The sequence below is a fragment of the Macaca fascicularis genome, chromosome 8 (assembly GCF_037993035.2).
Source record: "Macaca fascicularis isolate 582-1 chromosome 8, T2T-MFA8v1.1".
NCBI classification, from domain to species: domain Eukaryota; kingdom Metazoa; phylum Chordata; class Mammalia; order Primates; family Cercopithecidae; genus Macaca; species Macaca fascicularis.
The window spans coordinates 25,116,340-25,143,747 of NC_088382.1; the positions used below are offsets into that span (position 1 = coordinate 25,116,340).

General features: G+C 57.7%; 2 protein-coding genes across 42 annotated transcripts in view; both read left to right on the forward strand.

The window, feature by feature from the left end:
• Nucleotides 1-130: 130 nt before the first annotated feature.
• FGF17 (fibroblast growth factor 17) lies at nt 131-6,172 on the forward strand. Of its 2 annotated transcripts, none has more exons than XM_005562738.4 (5): nt 131-301; nt 483-519; nt 3,458-3,635; nt 3,871-3,977; nt 5,314-6,172. In XM_005562738.4, exons 1-5 carry the CDS (start codon nt 267-269, stop codon nt 5,605-5,607), a joined length of 651 nt encoding a protein of 216 aa, XP_005562795.1. In that variant the 5' UTR covers nt 131-266; the 3' UTR covers nt 5,608-6,172. The 2 variants fall into 2 exon arrangements, with proteins under 2 accessions (XP_005562795.1, XP_015310037.1); XM_015454551.3 differs by having other exon boundaries at nt 3,491-3,635.
• Nucleotides 6,173-6,293: 121 nt separating this feature from the next.
• DMTN (dematin actin binding protein) overlaps nt 6,294-27,408 on the forward strand; it is a 34,594-nt gene continuing 13,479 nt past the window's right edge. Inside the window, exons 1-5 of one of the 40 annotated variants that reach the window (XM_074000425.1) lie at nt 6,294-6,552; nt 24,423-24,611; nt 24,803-24,877; nt 25,246-25,401; nt 27,043-27,087. In XM_074000425.1, coding sequence (XP_073856526.1) covers nt 24,594-24,611; nt 24,803-24,877; nt 25,246-25,401; nt 27,043-27,087 — 294 coding nt within the window. In that variant the 5' untranslated portion in view covers nt 6,294-6,552; nt 24,423-24,593. Of the gene's footprint in view, nt 6,553-10,889; nt 11,122-12,264; nt 12,366-14,337; nt 14,488-15,231; nt 15,320-15,734; nt 15,926-16,522; nt 16,845-24,422; nt 24,612-24,802; nt 24,878-25,245; nt 25,402-27,042; nt 27,088-27,408 lie in introns of those variants that run through there. The other 39 variants (XM_074000431.1, XM_074000426.1, XM_074000430.1 and 36 more) reach the window with 39 other exon arrangements.

Genomic DNA, 27,408 nt, shown 5'->3' on the forward strand with positions numbered 1-27,408 from the left:
CGCCCCCACCCGCATCTGCTTTGCAGCCTCACTGGCCAGGAAGGTGGACACCTCATACCTCAGTCTCCCAATTACGCCCTCCTCCTCCCCCTCCTCCTCCCTCTTTTTTCTCCTCCTCCTCCTCCCCTTTCTCTTCTCCTCGCCCCCCTGAAAACCTGTGGCTCGGAGAGACCTTGGCTTCTCTGGGACTCTACCCCTGGGGACTTCCCACATCTGCTCCTGAGCTTGGGGGCAGGGGGGCAACCGCCTGAGGAACCTCTCCAGCGATGGGAGCCGCCCGCCTGCTGCCCAACCTCACTCTGTAAGTGTGCTACCTCTCCCACTGGAGTTTTGTTGCCATTTCCAGCCTCAGGGCAGCCCTCCTCTTCCCGGGACTCCCACGCGTGCGTGTGCGGGGCTGGCAGGGCGGGGGCGGGGGCCTGGGTGCACCCTAGGCTTGTGGCTGGCACCCACACCTGGGCTTACCTCCTGTCCCCGCACAGGTGCTTACAGCTGCTGATTCTCTGCTGTCAAACTCAGGTAGGCAGGCGTTCCCACCGGCTTTCCCCCAGTTTTTCCACCCCACCTAACCAGGGCGGGTGCAGGCTCCTTTCAGGTGGACAGAGGCAGAGTCTGGCCTCTCCCTGGGTCCAGGAGGCACTGAGGTTTGGAGGGGAGTGAGCCTTTGATGGGGAGGGCAAGGAAGGGGGCTGACTGAGGTTTTATCTCTGTCCTCCCTCTGAGGACCCTCCCCACTTCCCCTGGGTCTCTGCTCCTCTCCCTCCTTCTCCACCGGGTTCCCCCAGAAGGCTAAGTGCGTGGGCACTCCGGACTTGAGGGATGGAGCCTGGAGCGGTTGGAAGCGGGTGGAGGTGATGGCTCAGGTGAGGCTTGGGTTTGCCAGTACCTGAAAGGACAGGTTTTGATGCAAAACCACTCATATGTCCCTCTCGCCACCCCACTCCCATCAGTACGGATGCCCAGTGTGGGGTTCTCGTGAGCATGTCCGGAATGCCCGGCCAGGGTGAGGTGACTCCTCACCTGGAGGGCACAGAGGTCAAGCCCAAAGAGGTTTGTTGGGGACGGGATGCAGGGTTTGCTTCTCCACACTTCCCCCACCCCAAGTCGGCCCCCCACCTCCCTCCATGCACACCTCCCACCCCCAAGTCTCAGCCCCCAGTGCGAGGCTTGCTCCCTTTTTTGTGATCCTCCATAAAAGTGCAGCTATTAAAATGCACTGGTCCAGAACCGCTCTGGGGCGAGATCGCTTGGCTTTCCCAGGCCAGAGGCCCGCTTCTCTTCATATCCAGTGGGGACTTTTTTTGAAGGTAAATGCCTTTTCTCTGGGAGAGGGAAAGGGGCAGCCTTTGAAGCAGTGGGGGGGTGGGAGAGGGAGAGACAACTCCCCCCCCCTTCCTTCCCCCTTTTGCTCCAGCCCCGTTCCAGGCCTTTTGCTTCACACATCCAGGGGGAGCCAGAAGAAAGCCCCCAGCCTGGCTGGGAGGGGGCTGGGGGTGGGCCCAACCTGTTCTGGAGGGGAACTAGCACAATGGTGCGGCTGGCCGGGCGTTTATGGCCTGGCTGAGGCCCCATTCAGGACTCAGGGAAGGTGGCAAAGCGGTCCTTTCCCCCTTGAAGTGCCCCCTCACCCCCCTGGGAGGGGGGGCCAGCAGGCCGGACCACAGCCATGCTTGAGGGGCTGTCTGACAAGCAGCTGTCTGCAGTGGTGGAAGGGGAGGTCCTCCCGCAGCGGGAACATGAAAGGGACAGGCTAGGTCCCGCGGGGAGAGGGACTTGTGGGTTGTGGGCTGTGGGGGGGCGTGGGGCTGCCTTTGTGAAAGGCTTGAAGGGGACAAGGAAAGGAGGGGGCTTCGGGGGGGCGCTCTCTGCTCCTGACCTGGAACAGACTGCCAGAGGCCGTCGGCCAAGAGGGGCGGAGGGCCTGAACCTGGGCCAGGAGGCGGGACTGGGACAGGCAGGACCCCACCCCCTGGAAGGGAGGCCAGGGAGGGGCAGGCTGGGCAGGTCCCCCACCCCAAATGCTCCAGGGTGGGGCAAGGGGCAGGTCTTGCAGAGGCTGAGCAAAGGCTGCTCTATGGGGAGCTGCAATTGGAAATGAGCAATGGTGCACAGGAAGTGTGAACCCTGCGCAGGTTAAACGTCCAGCTCTGAGAGCTGCTCCCTCATTCCCCCTGCTTCAAAGGTGATATTTCCCACCCCCTCCCTAGGAGAGAGTAGCCCCTAACAGATGCTGATCTGGGTCTAGCTCTGTCCAGATGGCTGAGGTTGGGCCTGGGATAAAGGTGGAATTAGGGATTTGGGGCAGGGGATAGGAAAAGCTGTCCCAGCACAGGCAGCAGCATCCAGGTAGAGAGAGAAGCAACAGAAAAGGTGCATTCTCCTGCCAGAGCTGAGGCTGCTGCCAGCAGCCAGGAAACCTAGCCCGGGTCGCACCTTGCAGGATGGAGAGGAGGAAGTACTCTGAGTCTCTCCCACTTAGCCTTACAGATGGTTAAGGAGAGACCTAGCTGGGAGGCGGTACTCCTCCTGGCTTTGCACAGTGTGTGGGGGGAAATGGTTCCTCTCCCCCAACCCAAAGGGGAAGCAGGTGGGCGGGCGCATCCCACCAACTGGCCGGGAGCCTCTGTTACATTGTGGCTAAGGAGCCGCCTGGCAAGGGCAGCCACTGGGCCACTGCTGATAGTGCCTGTCCTCTTGGTGCTGCCTCTGCCTCCCTCTGCTAAGGAGGCACTTTGCCTGCCTGTTCTCCCATAGTGCCCAGCCCCAGCTCCAGCCCATAGAGGAGGGAGGAACGCTGGAAGGGCCCTGAGCACCAGGGGGCGAGGCCAGGGAGAAGATGGGTATGAGCTCAGGATTCCACGGTTAGTGCTTCGAAGAAATGCTCACGGGACCCTGCAGGAGCTTTCAGAGTCCCCCACATGCTCTCTGGTGACCCTAACTCGCAGCACCATCTGCTCTGTGCCCCTGTGTGCTGGGCACAGGGTCTTTCAAGGCCAGTGGAGAGGATGAGGAAGGAATCTGGTTGTCCTGGCTAATGGAGCATGTCCCTGGAGTTCTGGGGGAGATGACAGGCTCTGGTCTAAGAGGCGGGGACAGCGGTTCTGTCCCTAATGAGCTGTGTGCCCCGTGCACCTCCTTCATAGAATATGAGGATGGGATAGAACCCCGAGGGCTCTTTCCAGCTCCCAGAATCCTGATTCCAGGGCTGTGTTCTGTCAATAAGTGTCCCCCAGCCTGGGCAGACCCCAGTCCCTTCTGTAAGGTAGACGCAAAGCCAAGAAGTTATGACCGGCTCACCCAGGAGCCTGGGAAGGTTATGGCCACATGCCCACTTCACTCTGCAGGACAACTGGCCTGTCCCCAATACATTCACCTCCTCACCCCTCTCCCTTGGATGGACCAGTGGTGGTGTCACCCAAAGCAAATTGACACTATTTTTCCCTTGGTAACCGCAAAGGGGGAGAATCACCCGTCTCCTAATTTTAACCAGTACGTGAGGGACCAGGGCGCCATGACCGACCAGCTGAGCAGGCGGCAGATCCGCGAGTACCAGCTCTACAGCCGGACCAGTGGCAAGCACGTGCAGGTCACCGGGCGTCGCATCTCCGCCACTGCTGAGGATGGCAACAAGTTTGGTGAGAGCTGGCCCTCCCCCCAGGCCACCCACACCTCCACTCTGCCTCACTTCCGCCCTGCCTCACCTCCTGGTCCATCCCCAGATCCTGTGTCAGGGCTGAGGGCCCCAAGGGCCTGAGCGTCCCCAACCCCTTCGCCTGAGTCTGGAGGTCAGTGTGGCTGGGTGGTCCCCTGCCGTAGCCATAGGCTGGCAGCCCCGATGGACGGAGGTCTTTCTCCCCTTCCCCACCACAGCCAAGCTCATAGTGGAGACGGACACATTTGGCAGCCGAGTTCGCATCAAAGGGGCTGAGAGCGAGAAGTACATCTGTATGAACAAGAGGGGCAAGCTCATCGGGAAGGTGAGGCTGGGAGACTGGAAACAGTAACAGAGAGTCAGCCCTACTGGGGTGGGGACATATAAGGCATCAAGCTCCCCTCTCTCCTCTGAGCCACACCCTCCTGCGTAAAGACTTCCCATCCGACTCTCAGCCCGCCCACCCTCTCTGGTTTCTTTATTTTATTTTAGAGTCCGGGTCTTGCTCTGCTACCTAGGCTGGAGTGCAGTGGCACAATCATAGCCCACTGCAGCTTCAAACTCCTGGGCTCAAGCAATCCTCTCGCCTCAGCCTCCGAAGTAGTAGCTGGCACATGCCCAGCTAATTTTTTTTTTTTTTTTTTTTTTTTTTTTTTTTTTTTTTTTTTTTTGGTAGAGATAGGGCCTCACTATGTTGCCCTGGCTGGTCTCAAACTCATGGGCTGAAGCGATCCTCCCACCTCAACCTCCCAAAGTGCTGGGATTACGGGCGTGAGCCACTGAGCCTGGTCTAGTTTCTCTATTTAAATGAGTCCCTGGGACTCTATTAGCCCTCTGAGGGGACTGGCAAGCCATTGGGATCTGCGGGGCTGATGTCAGGAGTATTTCTCCAGCAGGCATCAGTAGGAGTTTAGCATCTACCTGACACTGCAGCCTCTGGGTGGAGGACTAAAGGCTGTTGAGGGTGGAAAGTGGGGCACAGATGTAAGACAGGAACTCCCCCAAGTTCAGTGGGGCCAGTGGGCTCCAGCTAGCAAGACAGACACTAAGCAGCTGCTCCTGTAACTGAAGCGCACAGTGGGCCCAGTCCTGCTGGGTGGGAGAATTCCACTTGGTTTGAAACCAGGCAAATCCCATCTTCCCATTCGGCTGTTGCTGACCAAATGACCTCTGGTTTGCTTATCTTTGTCAAGTCTCAGGCTTCTTGTCTGTAGAAATGGGCACAGACCCCTGACTGCTGACAGGGTGGGATGGGTGGCCACGCTGGCACCCTTCTTTCTTCTCATTGGAGGCTGCTGCCTCCTCTCCCATGCTCAGCAGCACCACTCCCCTAGGCTCCATGAGCATTTCAGTGCTAAGGGCCCGGGCATGCTGGGAACTGCTGCAGGACCTTGATCTTCACCTGCATCTCAGAAAGCTGAGGCCCAGCCTAGTACAGGACGGCTAAATGACAAGCCTGCAACTCAGATCCACAAAGCCTGTTCGCGTTGGCCACAGTTGCCTCTCTAACTAGGATGCCATCTCACCAGGCAGAGTTCCCTGGGTTCACGGCGCTGTTGTTCCGGTTGTCCCTCCTCAGTCGTCCAACATAGGCCCTAAGGGCAACACCCCAGACCAGGGTAGGTGGCCAAATGCCCTTCCTGTCCTTGCTTCTCCCGCAGCCCAGCGGGAAGAGCAAAGACTGCGTGTTCACGGAGATCGTGCTGGAGAACAACTACACGGCCTTCCAGAACGCCCGGCACGAGGGCTGGTTCATGGCCTTCACGAGGCAGGGGCGGCCCCGCCAGGCTTCCCGCAGCCGCCAGAACCAGCGCGAGGCCCACTTCATCAAGCGCCTCTACCAGGGCCAGCTGCCCTTCCCTAACCATGCCGAGAAGCAGAAGCAGTTCGAGTTTGTGGGCTCCGCCCCCACCCGCCGGACCAAGCGCACGCGGCGGCCCCAGCCCCTCACGTAGTCTGGGAGGCAGGGGGCAGCAGCCCCTGGGCGCCTCCCCACCCCCCTCCCTTCTTAATCCAAGGACTGGGCTGGGGTGGCTGGAGGGGAGCCAGATCCCCCAGGAAGGACCCTGAGGGCCGCCAAACATCCGAGCCCCTAGCTGGGAAGGGGCAGGCCAGTGCCCCAGGGGCGGCTGGTACAGCACCCCCTTCCCGGACGGGTGGCAGGCCCTGGAGAGGAACTGAGTGTCACCCTGATCTCAGGCTGCCAGCCTCTGCCGGCCTCCCAGCCGGGCTCCTGAAGCCCGCTGAAAGGTCAGCGACTGGAGGCCTTGCAGACAACTGTCTGGAGGTGGCTGTCCTCAAAATCTGCTCCACGGATCTCCCTCAGTCTGCCCCCAGCCCCCAAACTCCTCCTGGCCAGACTGTAGGAAGGGACTTTTGTTTGTTTGTTTGTTTCAGGAAAACAGAGGGACAGAGAGAGAGAGAGGAAAATAGAGGGTTGGCCACTCCTCACATTCCACGACCCAGGCCTGCACCCCACCCCCAACTCCCAGCCCCGGAATAAAACCATTTTCCTGCAAATAGGTTATCTGAAGCGGGGTGGGGGATCCGACCACCAAGTACCCCTGGAAACGAGCCTGCCCTTCCCCGGCCGGGCGTGGCTCCGGCAGGTGCAGGCGCGGCCCGCAGCGCTGGGGCCCCCGGGAGGCGGCGGGCTCGGCCCCGCGGGAGGCGGGCGGTCCCTCCCTGGCGCGGGCTCGGGTTTCCTGGGCTCGCGCGGCGCGGCCCGTGCTACCTGTTGGGGAAGAAAACCCAAGCCCCGAGAGGGGCCGGGGCCGGGACGTGCATCCAGCCGGGCCCCAGGCCCGAGACGCGGGCGAGGGCCCTGCGGAGCCCGGCGAGGCCCGGGCGGCCCGCGGACGCCAGGAGCCTCCTCAGGCAGCGAAATTGCTTTTTTTCCGGTGAGGAGGGCGGGGGCGGGGAGTGGGGCTGGGCGGCCGGAAGGGGGAGGGGGCGAGAAGGCGTCCCCTGTCCTCCCGGGTCCCCGCGGGGCCGGGGCGGGGGCCACACCTGAGGGCAAATCTCAATTAGAGGCTGCGGCCGGGCCCGGATGGCCTGGGGGGGAGGGGGACAGAGGGGCGGGGAGGAAGGGGCGGCCCTGCCCCCACCCCAGCTTCTCCGGTGGGCTTTCCCAGGGGCCTCCAGGTGTGCGTGTGGGGAGTGGAACTCGGGGGCGATAAAACCCGCCTCTTCAGTGCGTTGGCTTTTAATCTTGTCGAGGGGGAGGTCCTTCCTCGCAGGGACCACCCCCCCCCCACCCCAACAGGTCAGCTCTTCAGGGGGAACACCGTCAGCGAGCCCTCTCTTCTGGGGTTGGGGCCCCAGCCTCAGTTTCCCCTACCCTCACTGAGCCCTCTCTTCTGAGGATGACCCCCAGCCTCGTTTCCCGTTCCCTCACTGAGCCCTCTCTTATGAGGATGTACCCCCTCCCCTCCCTCTTCCTTCTGAGAGTACCTTGAGGAGGGGCATTATGGAGAGAGAAGGATGAAAAACATCCCTTCTCCTCTCTGCTCCCTAGAATGGCCTAAAAATAAGGAAAGAGGAAGTGGGGAAGGGCCCTGGTCCAGTGAAAATGGGAGGTGGGTGCAGCTACAGTCCTAGTTGATGGCGAGGGCTGGCGCAGAGTCTGACACCCCCACCACGGGGCAATTTAGAAGGTGGGGACAGCGGCAGCCAAGAGGGAGGTCCCCGGCCCTGGGACAGACATTCTCCCTACTGCTCGTCATAATTGCTTTTCACCAGGTTACTTTTTTCTCTCCCCCATCACAAAGAGCCTTAATCCCAGTGAAGACCGCGCCGTGTTGGGGGTAGTTTTCTGGGATGTGTGTTGGGAGGGTGGTCTGGAGCCACAGCTGATAACTGGCGAGTTCAATGGGACTTAACGGGGGAAACACCCAGCAATTACTTGAGGACAAAGGGTTGGGGGCCCCCCAGGTGTAGAGGACTGGACTTTGGGGGGTGGCTGGGGAGGAGGCTGGGAAGGAGGTGTGTTGGGGAGGGGGCCTCTTACAATCCCTCTGATTTCCGCAGGAATTTGAGACATTCTTTAAAACTAGACTGCCTCCCCGCTAGCCGGGCTCTCCGGCCCACCCCCGCCCCTCCCTCGCTCGGGTTAGAGACGGCTTCAAAGGTGGACGGGGCCCTTTGTCTTGCCTCTGCTTTCTTCTCGGCCTTTCTCCGGCCCCTCCCTCCCTCTCTTTGACCTCCCCAGTACCGACAGGCCTCTGGGGGCTGGCTCCAGAAAGCCTTCACTGTTTTCTTTCTTGCTTTTTGAGGTGAGACCTGGCAGGGAGGGACAGAGAACGGAGAGGGAGGGCCGCTCTGGAGGCCTGTGCTGTCCCAGGGAGTGCCCTCATCCCACCCCATCCCCGAGGTGTCCAGCGCCTGCTCTCGCCCTGGGGCGCTGGGTCCCTGGGTCCCTGGCTGGACTCTGAGCCTTCTCCTCACCACACCTCTCGGCGCCTCTGCCCAGTGTCCAGGCGCTGCCATGCCCCAGGTGGCTCTTCAGGCTCTGGAAGTCTGTTCAGCTCATTCCCCCTGAACTAGTGGTGACTTCGAAGATGCTAAAAGGAAGAAGCCAAAAGAATAGATCCCTAATGATGGCACTTCAAATGGACTCTTTGAACATGCACATCTAGGCGGTGGGGAGGAAGGAGACTTCCCCCAGGTCCTCAGACCACACCTGGCTTCAGCAACCCTGCTTGCCTCTGACTGCCCGGGTCTATGCAGGTGTGAGCATGAAGTAGCCACAGGGGGCTAATTGCTAATAGCCCCTTGCTGTTGGGGAAACATGAATCCCTTTAGGGGAGTATGTGACCAGGTGGATGGAGGTGGCAGCAGCGGCCACCAGTGCCTCAAATCTCACGCCAGTTTGGGATTACCAAGAACTCTCACTAAGAATGGCTCACAAATTGACCTCCCCTTTCTCCGTCCCGTCCTCCAAACAGCCTGATGAGGCAGAGGGGAGCCAAGCAGGTCGTCAGAGGGAGACATCACTCACTCTTTAGGCCACACAAACTGGTTCCACTTACATCAGTCTATTCAACCCTGTCCCTCTGATGCTGAGACAGTGACTTTCCAGGGACCAAGCCGAAAGCCTTGCCTCAGTCCTCAGTGTCTTCAGCGTCAAGCGCTTGCCATGGTAAAGAACCGTTTCTCCTCGAGCCACACCCCACCCCCCTCGGCCTGCCCTTGGCTGGCCTGCCTGGCTTCTCTTTCCCAGCTCCTCACAGAGGACCCTTCCCCAAGATTCCCTCCCACTCTGCTCTCCGTCTGCCAGCTGCCTCTCTGAGCAACCTCAGCATCTCAGCCACCGCCTCCTTGCCCTCCTTGCGCGTGACTGCTCCCTCCCAAACTCTGGGGCTCTGCACCGTGGCCAGACCTCACTGGGATCTGTCTAAATCTCTGCTCGCTCCCTACATCATCTCTGTGCCTCCCAACACCGCCCTCTACTCCAGTACATCCGAGTTTGCTCCACTTACCTTCTCTACCACAACCACAGCTCTACCCAGCCCACACTATCCCGGCCAAACTCCTTAGCGTCATCTTTAAGACTCCTATCCAGCCCTGTCCAGTCTCCCTGTTCGGCCCTAGCCCCACAACTACCCTTTAAGAATGCTGGAAAACTGGAACTCTATCAAGCAAGCATGTCCCCATCCTCATTCAAAGGGTTCCTGCCACCTGTCGTGTCCTGCTGTAGCGCGCGCGCACACACACACACACACACACACACACACACACACACACACACCCACCCCAGACCGCAGGCTCCTTCTCTGCTCCATAGGCTCTCGGCACTACCCGGGGAGGAGCAACTGTCTCCACTACCACTGGTCTTGCCAGCCATTCACTTGCCCTTGCCTTATGGTACATGTCACAGCTAGTCCAGAACTGTCATGATGTATGTACTTGTCATGATTCCGCTAAATAGCATGTGCCCCAGATGTAGAAATAGTCCATCTTTTCCTCCCTGACTGCCCAGCACAGTATGTTCACAGGGTAAATGTTTATTGAGGAAATACACCACCTGAAGCCCCAGAAAGAAGTCATTATCCCAACACCCCACCGTCCCTCTAGGCGGAGGCAGGAGAGAGGCCGGAATCCTGCCTTCTCCCACCTTCTTTGGCAGACGTGGGTGGGGCCGGGGCTTAAGCAGTTAGTCCCAGTGTTTATTTTTCTGCCACAACATTCAAGCCCTGTGCTAATCCTTCCGTTAATAAAAAAGAGAGACAAGATAGAGCTCTCAAGGCACTTGAAATTTAATTGGAGGGATAAACCCATAAAAAGGCAATTATTTGTTCTTTGATGGGACTTTTGGAAATCCTTCTTTTACACATGACATAACAAAGCAACTTTTTTTGTTTGTTTTTCATACGTCCCCAAAGACGTAAAGCGGAGACAAGAATTATTGGAAATAAGGAAACTAATATGTACCGAGCTCAGGAGATGTGCTAGGCCACATTCAGGGCACATTTGCTTGCACTCCTTCTTTAGGGCGGTGAGATGTTCCCATGTAGCACATGTGGATGAGTTCACACTCAGAGATGCCAGGCCATTCACGGTCTCGCAGCTAGTGAGCACTGCACTCTAGATTCTGCCTGGCTTCCACACTTTGCATGCAAGGTTCTCCACTCCCTCCCCTGCCCATGCATCGTGGGTTCTGGGGCAGGAGAGAGCAGAGGCCGGGCTGCTTGCGGGAGCTTTGTGGAAGGCCTGGGGTTTGCATGATTTCAGTGCAGAAAATATGCACAGAGCAGAAAATGATGAGAGGAAAAACAGGCATGAGAATCAAGGCGGGGAAATGGGAGGTGTCCTCTGGGGAAGGGGAACAGTCTGTCTACCTGGCTGGAGCTGAAATTTGTGTAGAGAAGTGGCAGGAAGTGATTGGATCAAATGATGAAGAGTTTGGTCCTTATGCTGTGGCGGGGAGGAGATGGTGAGGGGCTTTGCGGGGGCCCAATGCAGTGGTCTGGTGGCAGCATGCTGGAGGATGGAGGCTCTGGGGTCCGGGCAGCCGAGTCCAATGCCCGGAGGCACGGGCACATGGCTCCCCATCTCTGATGAGAATGGTGACTTTGGGGCCCTCATCCTTCTTTTTCTTCAGGTCTCTGTCACCCTTTCCCTCCTCCCTGAGTATCCAGGTGCCCTGGCTCTGCCTCTCCAGAAGTTAATATTTACATAGCTCCCCCGCCCAGCAGGTTGGTGTGTGGGGTGGGGCCAGGGGGCACTGGAGTGAGACAGACCAGACGTGGACAGAGAAGCCTATCGAGAGGGCCTGGGGGAGGGAGGAGGCAGCAGGGCCGGAGTCCGCCCAGGACATCTGGCACCAGTGACCTTGTGGGGAAAGGAGCCAAGAATGGGGCGTCAGGGGGCCTGGGACCCCCCTGCCTGAGAGACACAGGAACCCTGGCCCCGTGTTGTGGACACAAGCGCCCATCCTCAAGGTCTTGAGAACTCCTGAACTTCCAAAGGTACGAGAGCCCTGGCAGCCACCGCCTGCCTGCGGGGTACGGAGCAGAGCTGAGGAAACCCACCCGCCTGGGGCCCGAGCCAACAGGCACCTGTTGTTCAGTGTTGCCAGCTTTCAAGGGGAGAACCTCCCCTTTCAGACAAGCCATGGGGGAGTACAGTTCAGTCGGCCTTGAGGGGTCAGAGGCCTTCCCAGGGGGAGGAGGCTGGAGGCAGAGTCAGTCTTTCCATGGGACAAGGACAGTGATGAGGTGGGGGCAGAGGATGGCATGGGTGAGAAGGGTCCCCTTGCCGCCCCTCTGAAGGCCCAGCACCAATACACACACACACACACACACACACACACACACACACACACACACACACACACACACAGTGCCCAAATCCCTGGCAGCAAAATGACCTTGGCAGTTACCACTCCTCAGGTCGACAGAGGGAGCTCTCACCCTGCAATCCCCTTGGGTCCAGGCCTGGCTGGGCTGATCACTCTTCCTGCCCAAGGTGGCCCGCCCGCCCCACCCATGGAGAGACATTCCGATAGAATGTGAGACTCGGGCGTGGTGGGGGACAGTGGGAATGGGGCCTTGAGGGATTGGAAGAGAGCTGTCCCGTGCCCTGACTTTTCTCAGTGGAATGAGAGAGGGTTTGGGACCAGGTGAAGGTGCTCACGTAGAGACGGCAGAGGTGTGGGGCCCGCAGCCAAGTGCCCAGTGCAGCCAGCGCCCAGGGGCCTCTGCACCCTGCTGGAGCAACCCCTCTGGCCCTTCAGCACAAGGACTGTCCCTGCCTTGCTGTCTGTCACCGTCCTGAGCTCCACACTGGGCTTCCTGGAGTGGGGACTCTCCCCAGTGCTGCACACTCTTCAAGACTGGCCTGCTCTCCGGCCCTGAATTAGGGTTCTCCTGAGGTCACCCCTAGAGCCAATTCTAGAGCCTTATGAAGGGAAGTGGGGGGATGGGGCACTTGGTGGGGTTCACTGGGCACCCTAGCTCCTGAAGCTGTCCCCTAACCCCCAGTGCCAGCACTGAGGACACACCCTCAGGCCCCCTCCCTCCATCTCTGAGGAAGAGGCAGCAGGAGCCACAGCTTCCTCCTCCCCCCTCCCTGCCGCCGCAGCTGAGCCGGGCCTGAGCTGCCGGCAGGTTGTCTTGGCAACGGGAGGCGGAGAGGAGATGCGCGGAGGGATGGAGGTGTATGTCACCGAGGAGGCTGCTGCGCTCCTGCCCCACGCCCTGGGCCCTTGAAGGTACCGAGCACCCTCCCCTCCTTTTCCCCTCCGCCCTTTCCCCTTGACTCCCCCGACTCGGCCCTACATGTGCTGGTTTCGATAGGAGGAGGCACCCCTCCTCCCAGGCCCAGCGGTCCTACACATTCCTCATCACCCACCTCGTTCCAGGCCCCTGGCCACAGTGTCCTTCCTGGCATCAGCTCACTTCAGCTCTACCTCTGGGGACCCTCGCACCAGAAGACAGCTCTCCTGGGGTGGGGCCTGGTGGGGGAGGGGCAGCGGCAGGGGAGGAACCCAGGTCGGGTGCGGCAGGGATCAGGAATCCTAAAGGGCTGAGGTGTCAAAGCCCCCGGTACCTGGTCAGCTGGAGGGACCGAGAGATCATCTAGGGCTGGAGTGGGGCTGGGGCTTCCCCTCTGACTCTCAGCCCCTGATTACAGGGAAGTAAGGGTGGGGTTGAAGGTACAGAAAGCCGAGAGGCTGGGTTGAGGCCGGGTTGGTTGTGGAGCAATGGCCGGGGTGGCTCCTCCTCCAAGGCTGTGCCCCTTCCTGCCACATTAAAGGTATGCCCCCTCCCACTCTCCTGGCCTTTTTCTCCACAGTTCCACGGATCCCGTGCTTCATCCCCCACCCCCAGGTTTTCTCTATACCTTCACAGCCACCCCCACCCGGCTGCAGCAGCTCAGCCTGTGTTCTGTCTTCCTTCTCAGCCACCTGCCTCCCTCCTTCCTCCCTTCTCTCTGGAGCCCATCCCTCAGGTTACTGTCCTCTCTGTCCCCACCAGCCAGATACATTCTGTCCCCTCCTGGCCTCTTCCCTCAAGCCCCTCCCTCTGTGCTTCTCCATTCAGACACCCCAGAGCCCCCTCCCCAGATTCTAGATTTCCCCAACAACAGCTGATACCATCAGCTGACCGGCTGTGGGCAGGGTTGCCAGGGCAACGGTGAGGGCTGCCTAGGTAGGCAAGTCTGCGGTGTGGAGGTGGAGAGGACGCTGGGGCCAGGGCGAGGGTCAAGGGCAAGGCTTGTTGCCCTTCCCTGTCCTGCCCAGGGGGCCCGAAAGGCCAATGACAGGCTCCTGGGATGGTTGAGGCTTTGCTAGAGACAGGGAAGGCACGTGCCTGTAAATTCTGTGCCGGACCCGGGGGTTACCGGGCAGGAAGCTCATTTTTCATGAAGCCGCCCTAGGGAGAGATGGGGTCCTTCTCTCTCTCTGCCGCATCCCATTGGAGTTCCCAGGGGATTCAGGTTACCAAGGGGCCAGCCCACATCTCAGTACTGAGAACCTGGTTGCATCCCTCCATTCTGCCCTCCCAGGAGAGAGCTCATCCTTGGGTAACCAATTCTGGCCTGTGCCTGCACCCCCACCTCGAGAGGCTGGGCCCCAGAAGCCTCAGTTGCTGCTGTCAGATGGTGGGGTGGTCATAAATAGGGTAGGAGGTGCCGGTGCCTGGAGAAACCAGGCATTGTCCCCCTGGGTCATCAGTAGCCCCCTCCCCCTACCCACTGCCCATAGCAACTTGAACTCTGGCTGTTTAGGAGGAGGCTGAGGGACTCTGGGTGCATGTAGGTGTGTGTGAGTGTGAGTGCTGCAGACTGGGGTGTGGGAAAGGGAGAGGACAGTGCTGGCTGATTCTGCTTCGTCATGACGCTAGGTTAATGCTCCTCTTGTTTGAAATGGATTGAGCTGCAGCGTTGGTGGAAGAGCGCGCACATCCACACACACACACCCTCGCCAGCCACACGCTATCAGCTGGAGGTGGGGAGGGCGCGGGGAGGGCGTGGGGGAGCCGGCAGCCTGCCCGCCCGCCCCCAGACAAGGACTCCCCAGCACCGGGGGATCCAGGCGGTCGTGGCTTGCAGAGAAGCAGGGTGGGGGCAAGGGGGGTGGGGACCCAGAGGGGAGATCAGACCGCTCAACCGAGACCAGCTCCCCTCCTTCGCCAGCTCCCACCCCGCCCACCCACCCACCCCAAGCCGGCTTTTTTCCTGTTATTTGTGCTCCGGGGAAGCGCGGCTGGGTTCCTGGAAGAGACGCCTATTACCTAGGCTCCTGGGGGAAGTGGCAGCCCTTGGATCTGGCCTACGCCTCTCGGGCCTCTGTGGCCTCAGAGCGTCTGGTCCACACTGTCTGGGAAGAGGTAGGTGGCAGGGTCTCCGCCTCTTCTCCCCTCTGTGGGCACTGTGGGCCACAGCGCTTGCTGGTGAGCCAGGCTTTGGGTGGCGGCAGGGTATCTGGGGGGAGTCCACGGTGGTCCCTGTCCAGTGGGAGGATGGGCCGGCCCCTGGGACTAGCTGGGCCTGATCTAATGGAACCTTCTTCTGATTTGGGGAAGAGGGCCTGGGGTGTTCTCATCCCAAGGATGAGAACTGCTCCCAGCCCAATCCCCTCTTCGTTAGCATCTCTGCCCGGCCCACCTAGCTGAGCAGGCCAGCAGTGGAAGGGATGGACTGTGGGGGCACGGGGTGGGCAGGGGAGCATTCCCTGTCTGCTGAATACTGGCCTGCTGGCCTCCCCGCAACCACTCCACATGCTCTGGGGGTTGGAGCAGTACATTTAGGGACCTGGGGCTGTTTATTTGGAGCCTGCTTTTTAGGGGGAGTGGGAGGAGAGCCTGCTCCCAGCCAGTGACTGGCCAGGCTGGGGTGGGGCTGAGTGAAGAGTGAGGCTGTGGCAGGGCACAGCTGCAGGCCCAAGCCCAGTTCTCCCCCTGTGGCTGCCGCTGGGATGCTTGAAGGGGGCCAGGGCTGAGCAGACATGCAGCCCCCACAGGGTTCCGGGGCTCCCCTCCCTAGCTCTGTCCCTCAGGGCCCAGCAGGCCCAGCTCCCTATCTTGGGCAGACACACCCAGTGTGTCCCTTCCGGGAACCGGTTGCCTGGTTGTGAGAGTCAGGGGAGCAGGGACAGGTCCAAGACAAGGAAGGCAGTTGGGCTCTGGGAATGGGGAGCCCAGGGAAGGCCTCCGGAGCTGGGTAAGTGGAGGGCTCTGTGTGTGTTGCTGTACACGTGCACAACTCTGGGATGGATGCCAGGGACAGGACCAGTGGGTGGGTGCGAGCGGGTGTTGGCAGCACCATGTGTCACTGTGAGGGGGCCTTGATGGGAGAGTGGGGGCGTGAGCTGGCACACAGGGCTTTGGAGTCTCCCCACGTGCATGAGTCCTGCAACAGTTTCAGCGCAGGTGCTTCTGCCTGTGCCCACCTGTCCATCTTGTGTGGTGCTGCCGGCCTCTCCGTGGTCAGATGTCAGACTCCTGGATGAAGTTGTCCACCCGTGGGTGGATGTGTGCAGAATCCCTCTTCTAGAGCTCCTGGGTGTTGTGGGGACTGGAACAGGGAGGCCCCAGGATCCAGAAAGCTGAATTGAGGCTGCATCTCCCCCAGCTCTGCCAGTCCCGCTTGTACAACAGGACCAGCTATAAATGGAGGGGGAGCAGTCAGCCTGAGGGGCTGCAGGATGCAGAAAGCAGAAAGCGGGGTCTCTTCAGAGGGAGAGTGGAGAGGGAACATAGAAACCAAGCCAGAGAGAGACCTAGGAGAAGATGGCTGCACAGATGCGTCTCTGGGTGGGCCAGAGAGGTAGGAGGGGGCATCTGGGCCCGGTTTTGTTGTTATCAAGAGAACAGGGGAGGGCAGGCCTTGAGCAGGGGGACTCTGGGCTCCCCACCCACCCAGGCCTGGTCCTTTATCCGAGTGTGAGAGGGTGCCCTGTAGTGCTGGGTTAGGGGAACCTTCATCGCAGCAGACACAAGGGTAAAAAACATTGGAGTAGGGGAGAGGGAGAAACTGGGAGAAGAGGAGGGAGTCCCCAGGCTCTGCCAACCTTAGGACAGACTCGGAGTTCAGGCTTGGCCTAAGTAAGGGACACCTCTGAAGAGCCACTGGCCCAGAGCAGGCCTCAGCCTCCTGGTGTCCTTTTCCAGTGGGGGGAGGGGGGAGCAAGGTGCCCTGCCCCACCCACATCACACGCATGCATAGCACCCATGGGAGCGCCTGGCCCCTGCCCTGCCGTGCTGCACTGCTCCACCCTCCCTGCCCCTCCCCGCCCGGGATGCTGTTTTGGGAACTGGTGACCTAGCTGGATCCTGCCTTTATTTCTGGCATTGAATTGTTGCCACAGTAACTGCGGGGGTGGGGCCGGGTGGGGGAGAGGGTGAAAGGGAAAGAGGGAGGGAGGGAGAAAAGATGAAGAAAGCAAAGAAAAGGGACCAGAAGAGAAAGCAGAAAGACGGGAGGAAGAAAGGGAGAGAGGGCCAGGCAGTCACTGTGAACAAAACAGGAGAAGGCGAAGCGGGGCAAAGTTCCCTGCCCACCAGATGCCAGCCCGCTTGGATGACTTGCCTCATTTCATCATTCGTTTACTGTCTGCACCGGCTGGCCTCCAGCCTGGCTGGACTCTGCTGCCTGTGTGGCCCAGAGCCAGAGGCCCCCAGACTCCCAGCTGCTCTTCTACAGATGCCATCAGTGAGCAGGACTCTGGGTGGCTCCACTGTCTAAGGTTAGCACGTGGGACCCCCAAGTCCCACATTTTGATTGAAGTGGGATCTCTGGTACTCATTGAAAAGAGCACTTGGCTTTGGCCTCAGGCAGGCCCTGGTAGGAATTCTGGCTTGGCTTCTATTTGGGTGGCCTTCAGCAAGTTCACCTTTCAGCCTCATTTTTGTTCATCTCTAAATGAGGAGAACGTTGTTTTGTGTGAGGTTTAGAAAGGATGTATGAAAGTCCCGAGTACAGGGGCTGGCACCAAGCAGGTAGTGGTTGGCTGGAGACAGGAGCACAGCTAGACCAGGGGCTCCCTACCCCGAAGCTGCCATTCTGCCTGCGGAGGTTTCATTTCTAAAAGCCCAGGGGAGCCACGGTCTGGATCAGTTTCTGCCTGGAAGAAGAGCCCGCCAGGATGGGTGGGCACAAACTCGGAAGGCCCAGTGGGCGGGTCTTATCACCCACATCCCGGGGAGCTGTGGAGAGGAGAGGGTGGTGGGTGAGGTGGGGCTGGGCTGGTGGCTCAGATAAGGCAGGGACACACAGCTGGAGGAGGGTGGGGCTGAGATGGAGGGCGAGCAGACAGCTGGCCTCCGACCAGGGCCAGGGGCAGCTGAGCTGTCCCTTCCGTCACCTGGACCTGCCTTCCTCTGCAGTGCTCTCTCTTCCTCCATCCCTCCCCTCTTCCTGCTGCAGCTCGCCCTTTCTATCTCTTTGTGCACGGAGGTCGCTGGGACCTTGGGGGCGCCTGCACAGGCAGGCGGGGTGCGTGGATGGGAGAGGGGTCTGGAGGGGACCAGGTGGAGTGAGCCGGCACTGACCTGGGAGAAGTGAGCTTTGACGGAAGGGGCTGCTTGTGGGTGGAGTAGGCAGGGTGTGATTTGAGAGAAGCTGAGGAATCTCTCTCTCTCTCTCTCTCTCTCTCTCTCTCTCTCTCTCTCTCTCTCTCTCTCTCTCTCTCTCTCTCTCTCTCTCTCTCTCTCTCTCTCTGTCTCTCCCTCTCCCTCACACATGCACGCACACACACATATACACACACTCTTCTCCACCCCCAAACATTTTCCCTGCTGGCCTTCTGACAGCTTAAAATTTAACCAGCAGAAACTTTATGCCTTAAGGCTAGGCCCATGTTTACATGCAAATGTCCCCCAAGGGGTAGGACCAAATTTCTGCCTCTGTGGAAATAATTTATCAACCAACATGCTCTCTAACAAATGGCAGGGGGTGGCGCCAGGGTGCAGGGCCCTGGCTGACCCCAGGAAGCAGACCCAGATGCTAAAGGACAAGACCCAGCAGTGGGGTTGTGGGCAAGAAGGGATTGGGGACAGAGCAGAGGTGAGAGGCCAGGGGCTCAGTGACTGACATCAGCTTTGCCTGGGCGGTATCGTGTGGTGAATGGTTTTAGAAGTCAGACAGACCTGAGCTTAGATTCCACACAGTACTGTGTCCTTGACCAACTACTTGACCTGTTCAAGTCTCAACTTCTTCATGTGCAAACGAGATACTCGAGATACTCGCCAATCCAAGCCAACCCCACAGGATTGGAATGTAAGGGTTAAATTGAAACTAAGATGGGCTGGGCAGTGGCTCACACCTATAATCCCAACATTTCAGAGGCAGAGGTGGGAGGATCACTTTTTTTTTTTTTTTTTTTTTTTTTTTTTTTTTTTTGAGAGGGTGTCTCGCTCTGTCTCCCAGGCTGGAGTGCAGTGGCACAATCTTGGCTCACTGCAAGCTCCGCCTCCCGGGTTCCCGCCATTCTCCTGCCTCAGCCTCCCAAGTAGCTGGGACTACAGGTGCATGCCGCCACACCCGGCTAATTTTTTGTATTTTTAGTAGGGACGGGTTTTCACCATGTTAGCCAGGATGGTCTGGATCTCCTGACCTCGTGGGGAGGATCACTTGAGCCCAGGAATTTGATACCAGGTTGGGCAACATAGGGAGACCCCCATCCCTACCAAAAAAAAAAAAATTGTTTTCGGGTGTTGTGGAGTACTTCTGTAGTCCCAGCTACTCGGGATACTGAGGCAGGAGAATGGATTGAGCCTGGGAGGTCGAGGCTGCAGTGAGCTATGATCATGCCACTGTGCTCCAGCTTTGGTAAAAGAGTGAAACCCTGTCTCAAAAAAAAAAAAAAAAAAGAAAGAAAGAAAGAAAAGAAAAGAAAAGAAAAAGAAAGAAAAAAATGTGAACTGCCCAGCACAGTGCCAGTCGTAACATAGACATTCTATAAATAGCAGCTGTTAACGTGACTGTGACCATCAGGATTTCAAATCATGCTTCTGGGCGCCCATGCCTCTGGGACGGTATTTGTGCACGTGTGAGTATGGGGATATATGACCACATATTCCTGAGACATGGCTCACCCTGGGCCACTCACCTCCCACCTCTCTGAGTAGCCAGCACTCTGACAGATAGCTGCTGTCACACTCTGTACCCCTCCCCTGGCTGGTGTTCCAGGAAGATTCCAGGGCCTCCCCCAGGCTCCAGAACACACTGAAGTTATCTAGTCTCCCTCCGGCCTCTCTCTGGGTGCAGCTGCACAGGCTCCTCGGAGTGACCCCTCCAAACCTCTGACTCACTTGTAAGATCTGCAGAGAACCTTAATTCTCTCTCTTTTTTTTTTTTTTTTTTTGAGACAGAGTCTCACTCTGTTGCCCAGGCTGGAGTGCAGTGGTGTAATCATAGCCCACTACAGCCTCAAGCCTCTGGGTTCAAGTGATCCTCCTGCCTCAGCCTCCCAAGTAGCTGGGACCACAGATGTGCAACCACCATGCCCCGATAATTCTTCATTTTTTAAAAAAATAAAGACAGGGCTCACTATATTTCCCAGGCTGACCTCAAACTCCTGGCCTCAAGCGATCCTCCTGCCTTGGCCCCCAAAGTGTTGGGATTACAGGCATAAGCCTCTGCACCTGGCCACCATCTCTCACTTTTGCTGGGAAAATGGAAGCCCTGTATGGTTGTTACCCAACTTCTTTCCCTGTCCTCTCCTTTCCAGGGAGCACAGTGACACGATCATAGCTCACCGCAGCCTTGACCTCCCGGGCTCAACCCATCCTCCTGCCTCAGCCTCCAAGTAGCTGGGACTATAGGCGTACTTCACGACGCCCAACTAATTAAAAAAAAAATTCTTTTGTAGAGATAGGGTCTCTCTATGTTGCCCATGCTGGTGTCGAATTCCTGGGCTCAAGTGATTCTTCCACCTCTGCATCCCGAAGTGTTGGGGTTATAGGCATGAGCCACTGCCCAGCTTATCTTTGTTTCCAGGAAACCTTTCTTCCCAGAGCCAGTCTTGTACTTGGCCATGAACTTGATCCCTTCCCTCCTGCTGCCATCTTGCTCCGCCCACCTAGTGCCCACTGCCCCCTGCAGCCTCACTCTTTCCTGTCTACTGTTCCCTCTCTGCTGTCTGCAAAAACACATTAAAGGCCTTAGGCCAATCTTGCCTCCTCCAAAATGACCCTGCCCTTCTATCACACTTCTTGGAAGGGCCACTCCCCATGGCTGTACCACCTCGCCAGCACCCTCATCACCCCCCAGTCCCTAACCAGGAGGCCACTATGGCCCTGACATTCAAGCTGGAGCAAAAGCACTTCTCTCACCTTCTCCACGGTGACACATGGCTTCCATGATGTTCTACTCTCTCACCCCTCCCTCTATCCCTCCCTCCCTCTCATTCTCTCTCTCAATATGTTTTGCACATTTACTGTGTATCAGACCCTTTGCTGAAAACACAAAGACCCACTAGAGACTCCCAGGCCCCTGGGAGCTGCCATCTAGTTTTCCTCTCTCTTTCTGACTGTGCCATCTCTGGCTATTTCTTTTCAGTCCCCCAGGTTCCCAGGATGCTGTTTTTGACCTTCTTTCTCCTTTGGCAATCTCGTGTTCGGACTATGACCTCTAGGCAAATGGCTCCCACATCTCTGGTTCCAGCCTGTCCTCTTCTGTAGGTTCCTTTCCTCCTGGACATTCCTACCTGTTCCCCTGCTGCACCCACCACAACCTTCACCTGTCAAAGTGACTTCCTCCTTTCTCCTTCTCCCAGTTTCTCAGACTTGCAGCCTCTGCCATGGGTGCCCCAGATCCAGTCCTGCTTTGCACATTCTGCCTCTAGGGTTTCTCCAATTTGCCCTCTCTCCTTCCTGTCCAAGTCTAGATCTTCATAGTGCCCTGCTGAACTACTGCTGCAGCTTCCGGACAGGTCTCCCCGTGAACATGGATCGGCTCTGCCTGTCCAATCTGGCTGTCAGGCTGCCACCAGATTCATTTTCCCAAAACACTGCTTGAGTTGTGTCACTTCTTTGCTTAAACAAAGTTTTTGAGCCTTCTGTGCCCCTCTGTTGCCAACAGATTACGACCTAACCCTAGGTTGGGTTCAGGGCCTCCACAATCTGGCCTCGACCTCCTGTCCCAAATGCATCTCAACCTCATGAGTTCTCCAATCCAGCCATATTTGCTGTTCTCCACGCAGGCCCAGTACATCCCCATGTCCCCACCTTAGGCTGCTTTCTCTGTCAGGAGGCCCTTTTTCCATTTTTGCATGATCTCAAACTGGGCATCTTTCGAGGCCTACCTCAAATACCTCTTCCTCCAATAAACCCTTTCCCCTCTCTTGACATTCCAGCAGGAGGAATCTCTTCTGTGACTTTTCAGAGTGCTTTATACTATGTTATCTGGTACATGTAGTTTTCTACTTTGCATGGGAGTTATCTAGATGCATGCCTTATTTCTGGAGAGGCAGCTTAGCTCCTCTGACTCATCTTTCTGTTCTCCATAAGACTTACTGCAGAGTCCTGCTTTGTGTTCATTGCAGAATAGGTGTTCAGAAAGTATTTGTTGAATGGATGAATAAAACAGTACATGACTAAGTGGATGGATGTATGGATTCAGAGATGGATGGATGGATGGATGAATGGATAAAGGGATGCAGGGATGGATGGATGGATGGGTGGCGAGATGGATGGATGGATGGATGGATGCAGGGATGCAGGGATGGGTGGAGAGATGGATGGATGGATGCAGAGATGGATGGATGGATGGATGGATGGATGGATGGATGGATGTAGGGATGGATAGATGGATGAACAGATGCATGCATGCATGGATAAGCATTTGCCCCTAGGGCTAACTCAAGTGTATAGCTAGTTTGATACTAGCTATAAACAAAGTAAAAATAAGAGAGGAGAGAGAGCTAACAGCTCTTCAAGTATGTACCAGAATTTATTCTTCTTTTTGCTTAATTAAAAGCATTACAAAGCAAGTACTAAGAAGGCAAGAGGAGTATAAAGTTCCAGAACAGAGTCTTTCCATGCGCACCAACACCTTGTGTGACTCTGATGGCCAGAGTCTTTTTTTTTTCTTTTTTTTTGAGATGGAGTCTCACTCTGTCGCCCAGGCTGGAGTGCAGTGGCACGATCTCGGCTCACTGCAAGCTCCGCCTCCCGGGTTCACACCATTCTCCTGCCTCAGCCTCCCAAGTAGCTGGGACTACAGGCGCCCACCACCACGCCCGGCTAATTTCTTGTATTTTTAGTGAGATAGGATTTCACTCTGTTAGCCAGGATGGTCTCATTCTCCTGACCTCGTGATCCACCCGCCTTGGCTTCCCAAAGTGCTGGGATTACAGGCGTGAGCCACTGTGCCCGGCCTACTATAGTCTTGTTTTGGAGATGCCATGGTTCTAGAATCCCAAACAGACTTGAGAAATCTGGCAGATTCTAGCTTTCCTCACTCTCACCTGATACTGAGGACTAGCTAGGCACTGTGAATCGTGCTGAAGACACAGTCATTTTCAACTCCACGGCTCTGGACCAATTTTAACCTCTCTGAGCCCATTTCCTTATCTGTAAATGGGTCTACCTTATAGGGCTGTTGTGGCAATGAAACAAAATAATCCTTGTAAAGGGCTTCTCAAAGTACCTAGCGCAGAGTGAGCACTGAATAAATGACAGCTCTTTGCTCTGCCACCTAAGCTGGAATACAGTGGCGTGATCACAGCTCACTGCAGCCTTCACATCCTGGGCTCAAGCAGTCCTCCCACCTCAGCCTCCAGAGTAGCTGAGCTAACTATAGGTGCACATCACGACATCTGGCTAATTTTTAAATTTTTGTTAGAGACGAGGTCTCCCTATGTTGCCCAGGCTGGCCTGGAACTCCTGGCCTCAAGCCATCCTCTCTCCTTGGCCTCCCACATAGCTCTTATTGTTGTTTTCATCCTCCTGCAATTAGCAATCTGTCTAGTTAGGGAGAAAACATGTTCCCTGTAATCAAGTGCTTAGCTACACTGGTCTGTTTTTAAGTCCCACTGGGATTCAGAGAAGGGTTGATCCATGAGGACTAGACTAGTACAGGAGGCCTCCCAGAGGAGCGGCTTTGGGATGGCCCTGGAAGGCTGGAGGCACCTGGGAGGCAGAGAGGTGGACAAAGCAGTGGAAAGTGTCAAAAGCAGGAAGGTGGGGCTGGGCACAGTGGCTCACACGTGTAATCCCAGCATTTTGGGAGGCCAAGGCAGGTGGATCACTTGAGGTCAGGGTTTCAAGACCAGCCTGACCAACATGGTGAAACCCTATGGCTACCAAAAATACAAAAATTAGCCAGGCGTGGTGGCACACGCCTGTAATCCCAGCTACTCTGGAGGCTGAGACAGGAGAATCGCTTGAACCTGGGAGGCGGAGGTTGCAGTGAACCGAGATGGCACCACTGCACTCCAGCCTGGGCAACAAAGCAAGACTTTTTTTTTTTTTTTTTTTTTAACGAGGCAGGGTCTTGCTCTGCCACCCAGGCTGGAGTGCAGTGGTACGAACTCGGCTCACTGCAGCCTCGATCTTCTGGGCTCAAGTGATTCTCCCACCTCAGCCTCCCGAGTAGCTGGGACTACAGGCATCCAGCACCACGCCTGGCTAATTTTCTTCGTAAAGACAGGGTTTCGCTATGTTGTCCAGCCTGGTCTGGAACGCCTAGGTTCAAGCGATCCTCCTGCCTCAGCCCCGCAAAGTGCTGGGATTGCTGGCATGAGCCACTTATGCTCGATCTATGCAGTGTTTTAAAAATAATTTTGTCCATGAAACAAAGTTTGTGTGAAGTTCTGACGTGTGGAATTTCCACTTGTGCGTCATGGTAGACACTCATAAAGTTTCGGAGTGCGGATGTCAGGTTTTGGATGAGGGATGCTGAAGCCGGGCTGCTCATGGAACCCTCTCTGTTAACCCTTCCTGGGCGAGCGCCGGGAGGTGGCGGCGGGGACAGTGTCCCGAGCGGGAGTGGGACCAGCGGCCGGGAGGGAAGGGCCTGAGCCGGGGCCACAGGCCAGGCCGGGGCGGGGAGGGCAGGTGCGGCGGAGCCAGGCCGTGGAGGCCTCCGCCCGGGCGGCAGGCTGACCCCTGCCGTCATTTCCTTTGGAACCAGAAAACAATGGCTCAAAAACAAGCGCAGCCCGTCCCTCGGTCGCCTCCCGTCCACGCGCGCGTTCTCCGGGGCTGAGCGGATGGGAAGCCTGAGCCGCACGGGGCCCGGCTGCCTGGAGAGCTGCCGACCGCGGAGGTCCCGCAGCCTAACGCCGCCCCGGCGCGGCCTCCCTCCCTTCTCCCTGCAGCCTGGAGAGTCACCGCCGAGGGATGAGGACGCGCCAGCCCGGGGGGACGCGCCGGCTGCTTTCGCGGCCCCAAGCGCGCAGCGCCCAGCAGCCGCGCGGAGCCTGACACGCTGTCCTCTCCCCTCGCGCACAGGGCTCTGCGAGTGACCTGGCCGGCGAGCTCCGTGCTGCATGGAACGGCTGCAGAAGGTGCGCGGCGCCGCCCCGGGCCGGGGGCGCCGAGGGCGGGTGGGGGTCGCTCGGGAGTCCAGGGCGCCACCTGGTGGCCACCAGCCGCGCAGCGCCGCGCAGCGCCCCGGGTCCCCCAGGCCTAGGGCCGCCCCCGCCCCGCTCCCGCACACACGCACTTGCCCACCCGCCCGCCTTCTCGCTCTCCCCAGCAACCACTTACCTCCCCCGGGAGCGTGAGCCCCTCCCGAGATTCCAGTGTGCCTGGCTCTCCCTCCAGCATTGTGGTGAGTACCCCTCTCGGCCACCAGCACCTCCTGGCTGGGAGGGGGGAGGGGGGAAGACCCCTGGCTGCTAGGGGAGCTTCCCGCGGAGCCTCCCCAGTGGTGGTCCCGCCGGTGCTGGCGGGCAGAGAGAACCCAGAAACCCAGAGAAGCTCCCGTATACCCCTTCCACTGGTCTGGCCTCGTTACAGCCCAAGTGCTAGTCAAAGGACTATCATGTTTTAAGGTGACTAATTTCTTAAAATAATAGAATTGTTAACGTCTGCAACGGCAGTCTGTTTTCTTGGTAATTAACGTAAGTCTAGCAAGCAGGGCCAGTGTCCTAGGCCAGGCTTTCAGCACAGCTGTTTCACGTGCACCTTTCCCTTCAGGCCAAGATGGACAATCAGGTGCTGGGCTACAAGGACCTGGCTGCCATCCCCAAGGACAAGGCCATCCTGGACATCGAGCGGCCCGACCTCATGATCTATGAGCCCCACTTCACTTATTCCCTCCTGGAACATGTGGAGCTGCCCCGCAGCCGGGAGGTGAGGGGGCTCCTCTTGGGCAGGACTTGGGGGGAGGCCCCCCCAGCCACACTGGGTGGGGACTGATCCTTCCCGTGCTTCTTTTCCTGGAGGTCTGCCTCGGCAAAACAAGAGAGGGAACTGTGCGCAGGAATCAGCCAGTCAGTCCATCCAGCGTTCAAGAGAGGAGGCAGAACGGGCTCTGGGCTGGCATGTCGCTCAGATGTAGAGGGGTGGACACATTTGGATGGCAGCAGCACACAGGAGGCACAAAGAGCAAGATTTGTGGAAACAGTTTGGAAGCACTGAGTGTGGGGGCTGAAAGTCTAGTGGAGGGACCTGTGTGATGTTGTGGCCTCAGTTTACCCTCCTGTAAAATAGAGGTGACCTCTCTGCCCATCCATACACAAGGTAGTCAGGGTGCAGGAGAGAGTGCAAGGCAGGTACTCATCAACTGCCTTCAAGACAAGGTAGGCCGGGCGCGGTGGCTCAAGCCTGTAATGCCAGCACTTTGGGAGGCCGAGACGGGCGGATCACGAGGTCAGGAGATCAAGACCATCCTGGCTAACATGGTGAAACCCCATCTCTACTAAAAAATACAAAAAACTAGCTGGGCGAGGTGGCGGGCGCCTGTAGTCCCAGTTACTCGGAGGCTGAGGCAGGAGAATAGCGTAAACCCGGGAGGCGGAGCTTGCAGTGAGCTGAGATCCGGCCACTGCACTCCAGCCTGGGGGACAGAGTGAGACTCCGTCTCAAAAAAAAAAAAAAAAAAAAGACAGGGTAGTGTCGTAGCTGACCAGTGACAGGGGGCTAGACCATGGGGTGACTTCAGTGCCTGCATGATGAACTCCGACCTCATCCTTGGATGCTTCTTGGTCTTGTCCCTTTTATTTGTTTTGAGGCTCTGAGGACAGGACCAAGTATTCCCCAATTGGTTCTCAGGCTAGGCACGGTGGCTCACACCTATAATCCCAGCACTTTTGGAGGTCAAGATGGGAGGGTCACTTGAGGCCAGGAGTTTGAGACCAGCCGGGGCAACATAGGGAGACCCCCATCTCTACAAAAATTAGCAAGGCGTGGTGGTGTGCACCTGTAGTTTCATCTGCTCAGGAGCTGAGGTGGGAGGATCCCTTGAGCCTGGGAAGGGGAGGCTGCAGTGAGCTGTGATAGAGCTACTCATTCTAGGCTGGGCAACAGAGTGAGACCACAAGAAAGAAAGATGAGAGAGGGAAAGAGGAGAAAGAATAAGAGAGAAGAGAGAAGAAAGTGGAGAGAGAGAGAGGAAGGAAAGAGGGAAGGGAGGGAGGAAGGCAGGAAAAGAAAGAAAAAGGAAAAAGGAAGTAGGAAAAAAATAAAGATGAGAGAGGGAGAGAGGAGAAGAGGGGAGGAGAGAGGAAGGAAGGAAGGAAGGAAGAAAAGAGTTGGCTCTTGGAGCCCCAGGCGTACTGCTGCAAGGCTTGCATGCTTCTCTGTGCCTCCTGTGGGAAGACTGAGGACTTGGTGCAGGGAACTGTGGGAATGATCCAAGAAAGCAGAGGTGGCCCAGGAGCTGGCCAGGAAAGTGTGCAGCATGGGGTGGGGGATGAGGTGGCCTCTCTGGCATTCTAGGGAAGAGGCTGAATCTGCCCCTGTAGCTCTGACCAGCCCCCTCTCCATTCACAGCGCTCGCTGTCACCCAAATCCACATCCCCCCCACCATCCCCGGAGGTGAGTCTGCCCCACACCTGCAACTTGCCCTGCCCTGCCCTGAAGGGAATCCTAACTCCCTCCCCTCACACATCAGACTGAGCTCTGCAGAGCCCAGGGAGTGCCTGAATCAGCGGCGCCCTGGCTGTCACTGGCCAGCTCTGTGTCCATCATTCTGTCGGACCCAGGACCTCATTCAACCCTTTCTCCCTGGGCCAGGCACCATCAGTAGGTCCTTGGAACTGTGCCACAACATTGCCCTGGGTTTGGAGGGCTGCAGCCTGCCAGGATGGGAGGATAGAAAGGGTGGTGTGAGCTGACGGGGGGTGCATGTGTGGGTTG